Source organism: Mustela nivalis (assembly GCF_964662115.1).
Source record: "Mustela nivalis genome assembly, chromosome: 1".
In the NCBI taxonomy this organism is placed as follows: domain Eukaryota; kingdom Metazoa; phylum Chordata; class Mammalia; order Carnivora; family Mustelidae; genus Mustela; species Mustela nivalis.
The window spans coordinates 210,130,881-210,143,104 of NC_139020.1; the positions used below are offsets into that span (position 1 = coordinate 210,130,881).

The following is a 12,224-nucleotide window of genomic DNA, read 5'->3' on the forward strand; positions in this document are numbered from 1 at the left end:
TAGAGGAAGAACCATGTGGGGTGTCCGTGGGCTTCCTGTCTTAGCTGGATCTTTGTCTAATGGTTACCAAGTGGATGTGACCACTTTTCTTTTCCTCATAACATGCAGAGTGAGTTTAGTTCAGGGTTGGCTATGTCGGTTCCACAAATAGGACCCAGTTTAACTTAACTCTGAAAATGCTTATTAATCACTTTCTCTGTGTTAGAGACTGTTATAAGCAGAGGATGCACAGATGAAAATACTTGGGCACTGTATCCATGAAGCTCTCAGACCAGCAGGGAAGCAACAAATGAACAGAATAACTATGATGCAACTTTAAACATATGCAATGAAGATGTATTTGAACTATAGAAGGAAGGCTTAATGAGGAAGATGATATCTGAATCGGGTTTGAAAGGAGGACTAGGGATTTACCAGAAAGACAAAGGGAGTTGATGAAGACATTCTGGAGAGAGAGAACAGCCACGTACAAAGGCACAGAGAGGGGGTAAAACTGGAAATATTTGGAAGATACAAATAACTCGCCTTTGCTAAAGTATGAGGGAGAAGGATGGGGTGCTAAGAAATGATACTGGAGACACGGGCAGAAAACAACATTCAGGAAACCTAAGGTTTGGTAATGCTTGGATATCCTTTAGCAAAAGGACAAAGAATTTTGAGGCAAAACATAAATCAATCAATCAATCAATCAATAGGTTTGGCAGACGTGTTGCTCCTTCCTAAAGAACCGTAATATGCATAAGCATATTAAAGACTCTGAGAAATCCTACTGTAAAACGATTTGTTTAACTTTATCCCAACCCAGAGTTTTATACAATTGTTTGGCTGCCATAATCTTCCTCTCTAAAAGGCATCTGCTAACATTTCTCAGTGTGATTGTTCTGCCTGAGAGTTTAAGAGGTACAGGTATAGATAGCAAGGGGTTCTCCTCACTGTGGGTTTAACAGGTAAAGCTCCCCATACCCATTAAATTTATTCCCAAGATTTTTGGAGCTCAGACTATTATACATTTTGGGAGTTTTCGGCAACATACAGGTTTTAGACAGAGTTAACCCCTACACCACAGCCAGGTAGGTGATTAGTCATATCCTGTGACCCAGCCATCTTTGGTTCAATCCCCCAGAAGCAGGCTTGAGTTAAGGGTATGGGGCAAACGGTTTGTCTCAGGTGGGGGATGGTCCCAGGAAGCACTGGAGAAGACAAGGAAAGGAAGTCAATGCAAATTGTATCTATGGGCAACAGCGTCAGTCCCACTGGGAAGCTCTGGGAGACAGCATAGAACATGTCAGTGTTGGGCACCTGGGTGGCTCAGTTGGTTAAGCATCTGCCTTCGGCTCAGGTCATGATCTCAAGGTCCTGGGATGGAGGCTTGCATTGAGCTCTCTGCTCAGTGGGGAGTCTGCTTCTCCCTCTCCCTCTGTGCTTTCTCTCAAATAAATAAAATCTTTAGCGTTCTTCTATCTGAGGAGTAAAGTAGATGGGATATTTTTTTTATCCAACTCTCTTCTATTGTTGGCTGTAGGACGTTTAATAACCCTCAACACTTCCAGCCTACCCTCTTCCCCTGCCACAGGCTAAGTGAAAGCCCTTAGGTGTGGGGTTATAGGGGCCGCATCAGGACCCCCACTGTGGTCACGATATGGGATATAAGTAGGGCATGGATAGGGTTGGCTACATCAGTTCACCAGGAAATGAATCACTGGGTTTCAGGTGGCGACCAATATCTAGATGGCTAATGGTCCTCATTGACTCCTTTCTACGCAGGGCAGGGTTTCTCAGCCTCAGCCCTGTCAGGCAAATAATTTCTTGTGGACTGTCCTGTGTACTATAGGATGCTTAGCAGCATCTTGGCCTCTACCCACCAGATGCCAGTAGCACCACACATACACACACACACAGTTGCAATGAACAAAAATGTCTCCCAACATTTCCAGGTATCTGCTGGGAGCAAAATCACCCCAGGTTGAGAACCTGAACTAGGAAACTTTTGTTTGAACTTCTCTCCAGATGGATATTTTCTCCTTACATCATTCTCTTTTTATCCTGGTCCCCACAAAATCCTGAGATTCCGTTAGGGAGTGATACATTACAGTGCTGGAGAGCATTGATTTAGCAAGACAGAATGATGTTCAAATTTCCACACAAGCAGTCAGTAGTGTGTGCCCTTGGCAGATAAAGATCTCTGAGCATCTGTCTTTCTCTTCTATGAAACCACAAGAATAATATAGTGTACATTCAATGTTCTGGTGAGGATCAAAGAGATAAATCATGCTAGGTGCTTGTAGATGTCCCTCCTCCCCCTCCTCTCTCTTCCACTCCTCATTGCCAGATGCATATAAAGCATTTCAGTATGTCCACTCTTGGAAATGTGAGAGTTTGGAATAGTCTTAGCAAAAGAGGGACATCACTCCCCCATCAGAGTCTAAATCCCCTTTATTTTATCCCTGGATCAAGTGCCAGTGGGCTTTGGGGTCTTTATAGAGAAGTCTCCAGGTGGTTCTCCCTTCTTTCTCTGGACCATTTTTTAAAAGGGTAATGTGTTTTATTTACCATTACTTGAACCTCCAGTCAGTAGTTGCTTCTCAGCCAATGCAAGTTTACTCATTTTCAGAGTCTGAATTCCAGGGACCTTGGCCAGCTTTAATCCTGGTCTAGCGTAGTTCCTGGCAAATATGACTCAGCAAACACTTATTTTGTAGTGGAAATACAAAAAGGGAGTAGTAGTAGTAGAAACAGTAGTAATAACTCCAGTGACAGTAGGTAAAAGTAGCAGTAGTAACAGTAGCAGTAACAATGGTCCTGGGTGGGAAGAGCAGTAATGGTAGGTATTAGCAGTGACAGTAGTAGTGGAAGTAACAGCAGGTAATAGTGGGAAGTAGTGGTGGTAGTATATTGCAAGCCAGGAGGCACTGGGTTTGGTGCATTATTATCAGCATTCTGAGATAGCCACTGTGCTTATACCTACTTCACAGATGAGAATATGGAAATCTAGGTTTGGTAACACATCCAGTTAGCATAGGAGCCAGAAGCTAAGTGCAGGTCTACCTTCTTCTTAAGAGCCCAAGCTCTTAAGCACAATGACACATGATCTCTCTTAAGCCCGCAGAGACCTGTCTCTGTATACATCCATCCATATAAACACTCATTCACATACTCACTGAACAAATATTTTGGGCCACCTACTATATGCCAAGCAGTCTTCTGGCTAGTAATAGCTATTACCAAGCAGACTGTGAGGCATGCTACGGTGCAGATTCAGACAGTAGGGTAAGGAAATATTGAGAAGGGAGAGATGAATTCTGACATGGATTTGTGAAAGTTGATTTGAGTTAGGGTTTCTAGAAGGGCAGAATGTAAGGAATCTGCTGAAAGATGGACAAGGCAGATAGAGAAAACAGCCTGAACAAAAGCTTAGTTAGAGGCTATAGAGTACAGACAATGTTTGGGAATAGGGAATGGTTAAGAATTCACAGAGTTACTGCACAAGAGAAGGGGAAGGTGCAAGAAGATCAATGACAATTCCTCTTCCCATCTCAGAAGCATTGCATGCACATCTCAGGTAGAGACATTTCTCTCCCTTTCCTCATTTGGAGAAAAAAATAAGCCCTTGCCAGTCCAATAAGCGGCAATCATTTTGTCCAAACTGTGTGTCCATCCCCCAATTCACAGGACCACCAACAGAGTGGACAGAAAGCGCAGAAATCACAGCTCTGAAGACCACCTCTACAGCAACTTTGACCACTACAGTCTCTACTCCCACTTCCGGAATGCTGACTCTCCTCAGGACATCAGGTAAAATGGCCAGCACAAGCACAAGAGGAACGATCTTTACAACCCCAGATGTTTCCCCTGATGTTCTAGAGATGACAGCCTCACTGGCCACTACACCTGGAGCAGATACCAGCACAGAGCTTCCCAGGACAACTTCATCTGTTTTCAATAGAGGGTCAGAAACCACACCCTCACTGGTCCCTAGTTCTGGGGCAAAGAATAGTACCGCTATTCCAACTCTGACTGTCTTCTCTAGTGTACCAGAAATGGCAACCTCACTGGTAACAAGTCCTGGGGCAAAGAAAAGTATGGTCATTTCAACTCTAACTGATTCCCAAGATGAACCAGAGACCTCTGCCTCATGGGTCACCCATCCTGTGATGCAAAGCAGTTCATCCACTCCAACTCCAAATGTCTTCCCTGGTGATCCAGGGCTGGTGACCTCACTGGATGCTAGTTTTGCAGCAGAGACCAGCCCAGCTGGTCAAACTCTGACTATTTCTCCTGGTAAGCCAGATAGAACAGTCTCATTGATTACACGTCCTGAGTCACAGACTGGTTCAGCCATTCCAACTCCAACCATCTCCCCTAATGTAATAGGAGTAGAAATCTCACCAGTCACCAATTCTGAGGCAGAAGACAGTACAGCATTTATAACTCTGACTGATGAACTAGAGGCAACAGCCTCACAGGTCACCCATGCTGGAACAGAAGCCATTTCCACTGTTGGAGCTTTGACTGTTTCCCCTGGTAAGCCAAATACAAGAGCTTCATGGGCTCATTCCACAGAGAACAGCACACCTGCTTCCAGAATAACTCCGGATTTTTCTCAAAGTGAACTAGACACCACATTCTCAATGGCCACCACTCCTAGGGCAGAAGCTAGTTCAGCCACTCCAACAATCACTGTCTTACCTGGTGTACCAGATATGGTGACCTCACAGTTCACTAGTTCTGGGACAGATGCCAGTACAACCTCTTTGACTCTGACTGAATCCCTGCATGAATCAGATACAACAGTCACTTATCCTGCAACATCCAGCCCAACAGTTCCTGGGACAAACCCCCATGTTTCCCATAGGGAATCAGACAGCATGCCTTCAACAGCCACCAGCCTTGAGACAGAAGCCAGTTCAGCTGCTCCAACTACACCTATCTCCCTTGGTGTACCAGACATGGTGACTTCACAGGCCACTAGTTCTGGAACAGGTGCCAGTACGGTTCCTTCACCTCTGACTCTTTCTGCTGGCAAACCAGTAAGCACAGTCTCATGGGTTAATCATGATGGAGCACAGACCAGTTTTTCCGTCTCAACTCCAACTGTCTCCCCTGCTATATCAGAGGTGGGGACCTCACTGGTCACTAGTTCTGGGGCAGAGACCAGTGCAACTTTTCTAACTCTTACTGATTCCTTGCATGATTCCGAGACAACAGCCTTATGGGTCACTCATTCTGCAAAGACCGGCACATCTGTTTCCAGAACAACTCCACACCATGAATCAGACATCTCATTCTCAACAGCTACCACTCCAGGAGCAGAGATCAGTTCACCTTCAGCTACAACTGTTTCACCCACTGTGCCAGGATTGGTGACTTTATTGGCTACCAGTTCTGAGGCAGAAGCCAATACAACTCTCTCAACTCTGACTGATTCATTGCATGAACTGGAGACCACAGCCTCATGGGTCACCCATTCTGAGAAAAAAGCCAGTTCAGCTTCTCCACCTCTTTCTGTTTCCCCTGAGGAGCCAGAAACAGCAGTCTCATTGATCACCCATTCTGCAGAGACCAGTCCAACTATTCCCAAGGCAACCCCCAGTTTTCCCCATAGTGAATCAAGTACCACACACTCAATAGCTACCAGTTCTGGGGCACAGACAATTTCAGCAATTCTAACTCCAGCAGGCTCCCCTGGTGTATCCGGGGTGGAAATCTCACTGATTACAAGTTCTGAGGCAGAGACCAGTACAACTCTTACAACTCTCACAGTTTCTCCAGGTCAACTGGAGACCACAGCCTCATTGGTCACCCATTCTGAGAAAGAAGCCAGTTCAGCTGCTCCTACTCTTACTATTTCCCCTGAGGAGCCAGAAACAGCAGTCTCATTGATCACCCATCCTGCAGAGACCAGTCCTACAGTTCCAAGGACAATACCCAGTGTTTCCCATAGTGAATCGTATACCACACCCTTAGTGGCCACCAGCCATGGGGCAGAAGTCAGTTCTGTTGTTCCAACTCTAACTGTTTCCCCTGGTGTACCAGATATGGTGACCTCACAGGTCACTAGTGCTGAGAAAGAGGCCAGTATGGCTATCTCTACTCTGAATCTTTCTCCTATGGAGTCAGTGACCACAACCATGATGGTTACTCATTCTGGGGCACAGACCAGTTCAGCCATTCCAGCTCCAACTGTCTCCTCTACTGTGCCAGAGCTGGTGACTTCAATGGTCACCAGTACTGGGGAAGAAGCCAGTACGAGTTTTACAACTCTGACTGTTTCTCCAGGTCAACTGGAGACCACGGCTTCATGGGTCACCCATTCTGGGACAGAAGTCAATTCAGCTGTTCCAACTCAGACTGATTTTACACATAAGCCAGATATAACAGTCTCATTGGTCACCCATTCTGAAGAGACCAGCCCAAACACCTCTGTCCCTACAACACCTCTGGTTTTTTCCAAAAGTGAACCAGATACCATACACTCAATAGCCACCAGTCTTGGGGCAGAAGTCAGTTCAGTTGTTCCAAGTACAACCATCGCCCCTGGTGTACCAGATATGATGACCTCCCAGGCCCCTAGTTCTGAGACAGATGCTGATATGACTATTCCAAGTTTGGCTCTTTCTCCTAGTGAACCAGCAACCACAGCCTTATTGGTCACCCAGTACAGTACAAAGACAATCACGAATTTTCCTAGTTCAACTGCTTTTCCTCACTTACCAGAGACCATAGCCTCACTATCCATTCGGCCTCAGCTGGAGATTAGTGCAGCCCTTCCAACTCAGACTGTTTCTCCCAGTCCAGCAGAAATAACATCCTTCACCACACCTGTGACCAAGACCAATGGAGGTGATCTAGGTCCAACTATCTCACTTGGTGTTCCTGCGGAAACAGCCTCACTCTCCACCCATCCTGGCACAGACATCAGCACAGCTATTTCAACCTCAACTCTTTCCCCCATTTTACTGGTGACCACAGGCTCACTGGCCTCCAGCCCTGCATCAGATGCCAGCACCAGTATCCCAACTTTGACTCCTGGTGTTCTTGGGCCTGTCAGTACCCTTGCAACCACTGGTGAAACCTCACCACCTGTGACTTCAGTTGGATTCCCTGAATTGTCCAAAACTGTGACTCTGATAGCATCAGAGACCCCAACACCACCGAAAACTGGTCACAGAGAAGGACTGAGTTCAACCACTGTCCTGAAAACTACAACCCTTGAGACCACCAATGTAGCTGCTACAGGTTCAGGTTCAGGCCCCATCATGGCAGAGAACACAACCACCTTCAGTACATCAGCAGGAAGTCCCTTTGTCCCTGAGACCTCACCTGGGATGTCCACCATGACCTCTCTCAGTGTGACTTCAGAAACAGGTAAGAATGACTTTTTTTTTTAACTGTGGTAATATATATATATATTGTATTTTACAATACAATTATATTGTATTTTATATATATATATAAAATACAATTAGCTATTCTAAATGTACAGTTCAGTGGCATTAATTACATTCACAGTGCTGTATAAATATTATCCTATCTCTCTCCAGAACGTTTTTTCACCCCAGACAGGATCTGTGTACCCACTAGACTTTAGCTTTCCTTCCCCACTCCTCTCAGCCCCTGGTAACTCTAATTCACTTCTGTTGTCAGTTTGCCTATTTTAGATATCTCGTATATGTGGAATCACATAGTGTGTGTGTGTGTGTGTGTGTGTGTGTGTGTGCGGCTAATTTCACTGAGTACAATGTCATCATGTCATAGTGTGTATCAGAAATCAGAACATTTCTGTTTACAGATGAATGATACTCCATTGTATGGATGGACCACATTTTATCTGTTCATCTGTTGATGGACACTCAGACTGTTTCCACCTTTTGGCTACTGCAGATAATGCTGCTGTGAATGTGGGTGTGCATGTATCTGAGCCCCTGTTTCCAGTTCTTTGGGGTGCATACCTAGAGAAAGAACTGCTCAGTCATGTGATGTACTAGTTCATTAGGCAACAGTAATGAACTTCCAAACACTGGGTACCTTGAACAATAGAAATTTAGCAGTTCTGGAGGCTGGAGGAGACCCTGGGAGAATGTGTAGAACAGGAACTCTGGAGTCATCCTCTCTGTGGGGTGAGGGGGGCTAATAAGGGAGCTGGGGTATTTACCCACCAACTCCCATCAATCATTGCTAGTGGGGGTACTCCCTGGGCCTGGTCATTCCCCCAGGTTGAAGAGAGGCAGGTGCTACTGTGTACTGAAATGGTAAGAGCGAAGGGGAAGTGGGAGTAGGATGACCAACTCATCCTGGTTTTTCCAAGACTGTGTCACTTTTCCACCTGGATGTCGGCATCCCAGGAACTCACGTCATACTGGGAAAAATGGGATGGTTGCTCACCGTATGTGGGAGGGTCTTGAATAGCAGGCCAGTCTAGGCCAAACCCCAGCTCTGTGCTGGAGTTAACATGTACCCTTGGAGCCTTCCCTCCCACCCCCAGCCCAGGCCTGACTTAGGACTGGGCTCATTTTCTCTTCCTACCACCACAGCTGCAGTTCCTATCTTGATGCCTTTTACTGTCAACTTCACCGTCACCAACCTGTACTACACAGAGGACATGGAAAACTCAAGCTCTGAGATATTCAATGCTACTGAGAGAAACCTGCAGCACCTGGTGAGAGCCTCCTGCCAATGCTCACCTTGTCCCAAGCCTGCCAAAGTCTTGGCCCTCCAGCTCATCACCCTCTCTTTTGTTCCCAGCTCAGGACTTTGTTCAAAAACAGCAGCATTGGTTCCCTCTATGCTGGCTGCAGGCTGACCTTGCTCAGGTAAGGCGTCCTCCAGAGCACCTACAGAAACCCAATTCTCTCTCTTCTTGCTCCCTCATATCCCAGTCAACCACAGCCTTGGGCCTTTGCCAAGACGCAGCATATCAAGGTGAATCCAAAGTGTCTGGGTTTGAACCCTTGCTCTCCCATTTGCTAGGTCTGTGATCTTGGGCAAGTTGCATAACCTCTCTGTTCTTCAATCGTTATCTACAAAGTAGTGGTAATACTAGTACCTTCCTATTGGGGTTATTAATCATTCATCACGGTGCCTGGCCAACTGGGAACACTCAATGGGATCTCATAGTATTACCAGTGTAGTATCTTTGCCAATAATGTCCCCAGAATCCCTGACACTCTCCCTGCCCCAGCTCCTATCTACTCTATTGGGGACAAACTCTGGACACTGGAGTTCTGCAGTATATTCCTTGAAAAGAGATAGGGACCTTCCCAGAGGATGTTCCATAGAACCAAAGGGGAAAACAAACCAAGTGTTGTTTTTAGGATATATTGCAATTCTAAAAGCCCTAAATATACCTGAACCCTACAGAAATGGCCTGTTTTCTCCTCTCTGCCTGTTCCCATTTGGTGTCCTCTGAGGTCAGTGGGCTCAGAATTCTTTCCTTACATGTCACAACTCTATGACCTCTCCTTGGGATACTGCATCCAGCCAGTGCCGGTCATCCTGCCAGAGAGGTGGGTCCTCTACTCACATGGCTTCACGAGAAGAGGTTCCTGGAATGTTCTAGACCAAACCCATCCTAAATGAGCTCCACCCACCACACCTGCCCCCATCTCCCCACGAGAAGGGGGAGTCAATAAGAATATTACCGATATGATAACGCCCCCCCCCCAAATCTAAGTGATGTATGTGTTTTCATCCATTTCATCTTTACAACAACATGAGCATTATCCCACATTGTAAAAACAGAACACTGAGGCTCAGAGTAGTTTCTTGAGAGGAGCTGGGATTTGAACCCAGAGGTTCTAGTTTTTTGAGTCTGTCCTGTTAACCACAATACAGTGGTGCTCAAAGTCACTGGGCTCAAATGTTACTTACATCCTTAAAAGGACTCAGAGCTCCAATGAGCCTTTGGACTTGAGAGTTATATCTGCTCGTATTTACTGAATTCGAAATTAAAACAAATGTTATAAATATGTACTCATTAATTTATTCAAAGTAATGAATCTGTCACATGTTAACACAAATAACATAGTTTTTATGAACAATAGCAGTATCCCCACCCCACAAAAAAGCACAATAAGAAGGGAGCCACTGTTTACATTTTTTGCAGATATTTTTAATGTCTGGTTTAGGAAAAGACAGTAGGATATCTACTTCTGCATTTAATATTTATAGTATCTCACTTTGTGGCCTCTGAAGAACATTTCACAGTATACTCCTGACAGAATAAAAGTTACAGTAATGTCCCTGGGCCACACTTTGAGAACTATGCTTTGAATAGCATGGACAGTAGCAAGAATTCCCAGGCAAAGGAAGAAGAGGGTCTTTCTTCCTGTAAGGTCCCTGCTTTGGGTCAGTCACTGTAGGTTCAGCTTAAATTCAGAAGAACAGTACTTTTGAGGGGTTCTTGGGTGGCTCAGTGGGTTGAGCCTCTGCCTTTGGCCTAAGTCATGATCTCAGGGTCCTGGGATCGAGCCCCCTATTGGGCTCTCTGCTCAGCAGGCTCTCTGCTCCCCCCCACCCCTGCCTACCTCTCTGCCTATTTGAGATCAATCTCTCTCTCTCTCTCTCTCTCTGTGTCAAATAAATAAATAAGATCTTTAAAAAAAATTTTTTTTTAATTTTTTAAGTATTTTTGAACCACATTGTCCCTTCTCACCTCTTTTTTTAAATAAATTAATTTATTTATTTTCAGAAAAACAGTATTCATTATTTTTTCACCACACCCAGTGCTCCATGCAATCCGTGCCCTCTATAGTACCCACCACCTGGTACCCCAACCTCCCCCACCACCACTTCAAACCCCTCAGATTGTTTTTCAGAGTCCATAGTCTCTCATGATTCACCTCCCCCTCCAATTTACCTCAACTCCCTTCTCCTCTCCAAAACCCCTTGTCCTCCATGATATTTGTTATGCTCCACAAATAAGTGAAAACATATGATAATTGACTCTCTCTGCTTGACTTATTTCACTCAGCATAATCTCTTCGAGTCCCGTCCATGTTGATACAAAAGTTGGGTATTCATCCTTTCAGATGGAGGCATAATACTCCATAGTGTATATGGACCACATCTTCCTTATCCATTCGTCCGTTGAAGGGCATCTTGGTTCTTTCCACAGTTTGGCGACCGTGGCCATTGCTGCTATATACATTGGGGTACAGATGGCCCTTCTTTTCACAACATCTGTATCTTTGGGGTAAATACTCAGGAGTGCAATTGCAGGGTCATAGGGAAGTTCTATTTTCAATTTCTTGAGGAATCTCCACACTGTTCTCCAAAGTGGCTGCACCAACTTGCATTCCCACCAACAGTGTAAGAGGGTTCCCCTTCACACCTCTTAATTCATTTTCTCTGTTTTTTTTCCTAAACTTGGTCACCTACTCCAAAGGTGCTCTTGAGGGGTTGACCTCAGCCTTGGGATCCACCAACTTGAAACAAAGTCTACCCTTCAGGCTCCATGATGGTTCTTGCACAATGTCACAAGTGCCTCACTCACCTCCTCTAAGGTCTTCTGTCCTTTGCTGTGCCCTTCCACATGCTGCCTGGGCTCAGGATTCTCATTTCCTCCCTGGGAGCTCCACACCCCCAATCTTATGGCCCAAGCAGGACTCAGCTCCTGGAGAGGACACTATCTGTACTTACATTCTTGCGTGGACAGGAACTGTACTAGGTGCTGGTACTTGAAACAATGAGCATGAACCAATTAATACAAATTTGGGGAAATGAAAGAAGAAACTTAGGTGCAGAGTATCCCTGAAGAACACATAAGGTTGGGAGGTCTGGATCCCCAAATAAAAGAGAAAAAGATATGTTTGAGACAGCAGATGAAACCCCAAGAAGGCCGCTAACATAAATACCAAGGGGTACAATCGTCAAGAGTGACCGGTCCTCAAGTGTTTCGGAACATCCCTATTCCCGTGTCCTTCCTTCCCCAGGGCTGAAAAGGATGGAACAAGCACCAGAATGGATGCAGTCTGCACCTACCACCCAGATCCCACAGGCTTTAGGCTGGACAGAGAGCGGCTGTACTGGGAGCTAAGTCAGCAGACCCAGGGTGTCGCTCTGCTGGGCCCTTACACCCTGGACAGGGACAGTCTCTGGGTCAATGGTGAGTACCTCCATTGCTGTTGGAGTCTCCTCCTGAGCCCCAGATGGGATCTCCTTGAAGTGAAATTTCTCAGGACTTGTGTTCATAATTTTGGGCCAACCTAGAATTTTCAGAGGGAAAT

The 12,224-nt window shown here is 45.6% G+C and overlaps 1 protein-coding gene across 1 annotated transcript in view; it reads left to right on the top strand.

The window, feature by feature from the left end:
• Nucleotides 1–12,224, top strand: part of LOC309864010 (mucin-16-like) — a 110,380-nt gene that overhangs the window by 36,422 nt on the left and 61,734 nt on the right. Inside the window, exons 8-11 of the mRNA XM_082729326.1 lie at nt 3,670–7,365; nt 8,532–8,656; nt 8,743–8,810; nt 11,931–12,103. Of these exons, the coding sequence (XP_082585452.1) occupies nt 3,670–7,365; nt 8,532–8,656; nt 8,743–8,810; nt 11,931–12,103 (4,062 nt within the window). The remainder of the gene's footprint in view (nt 1–3,669; nt 7,366–8,531; nt 8,657–8,742; nt 8,811–11,930; nt 12,104–12,224) is intronic.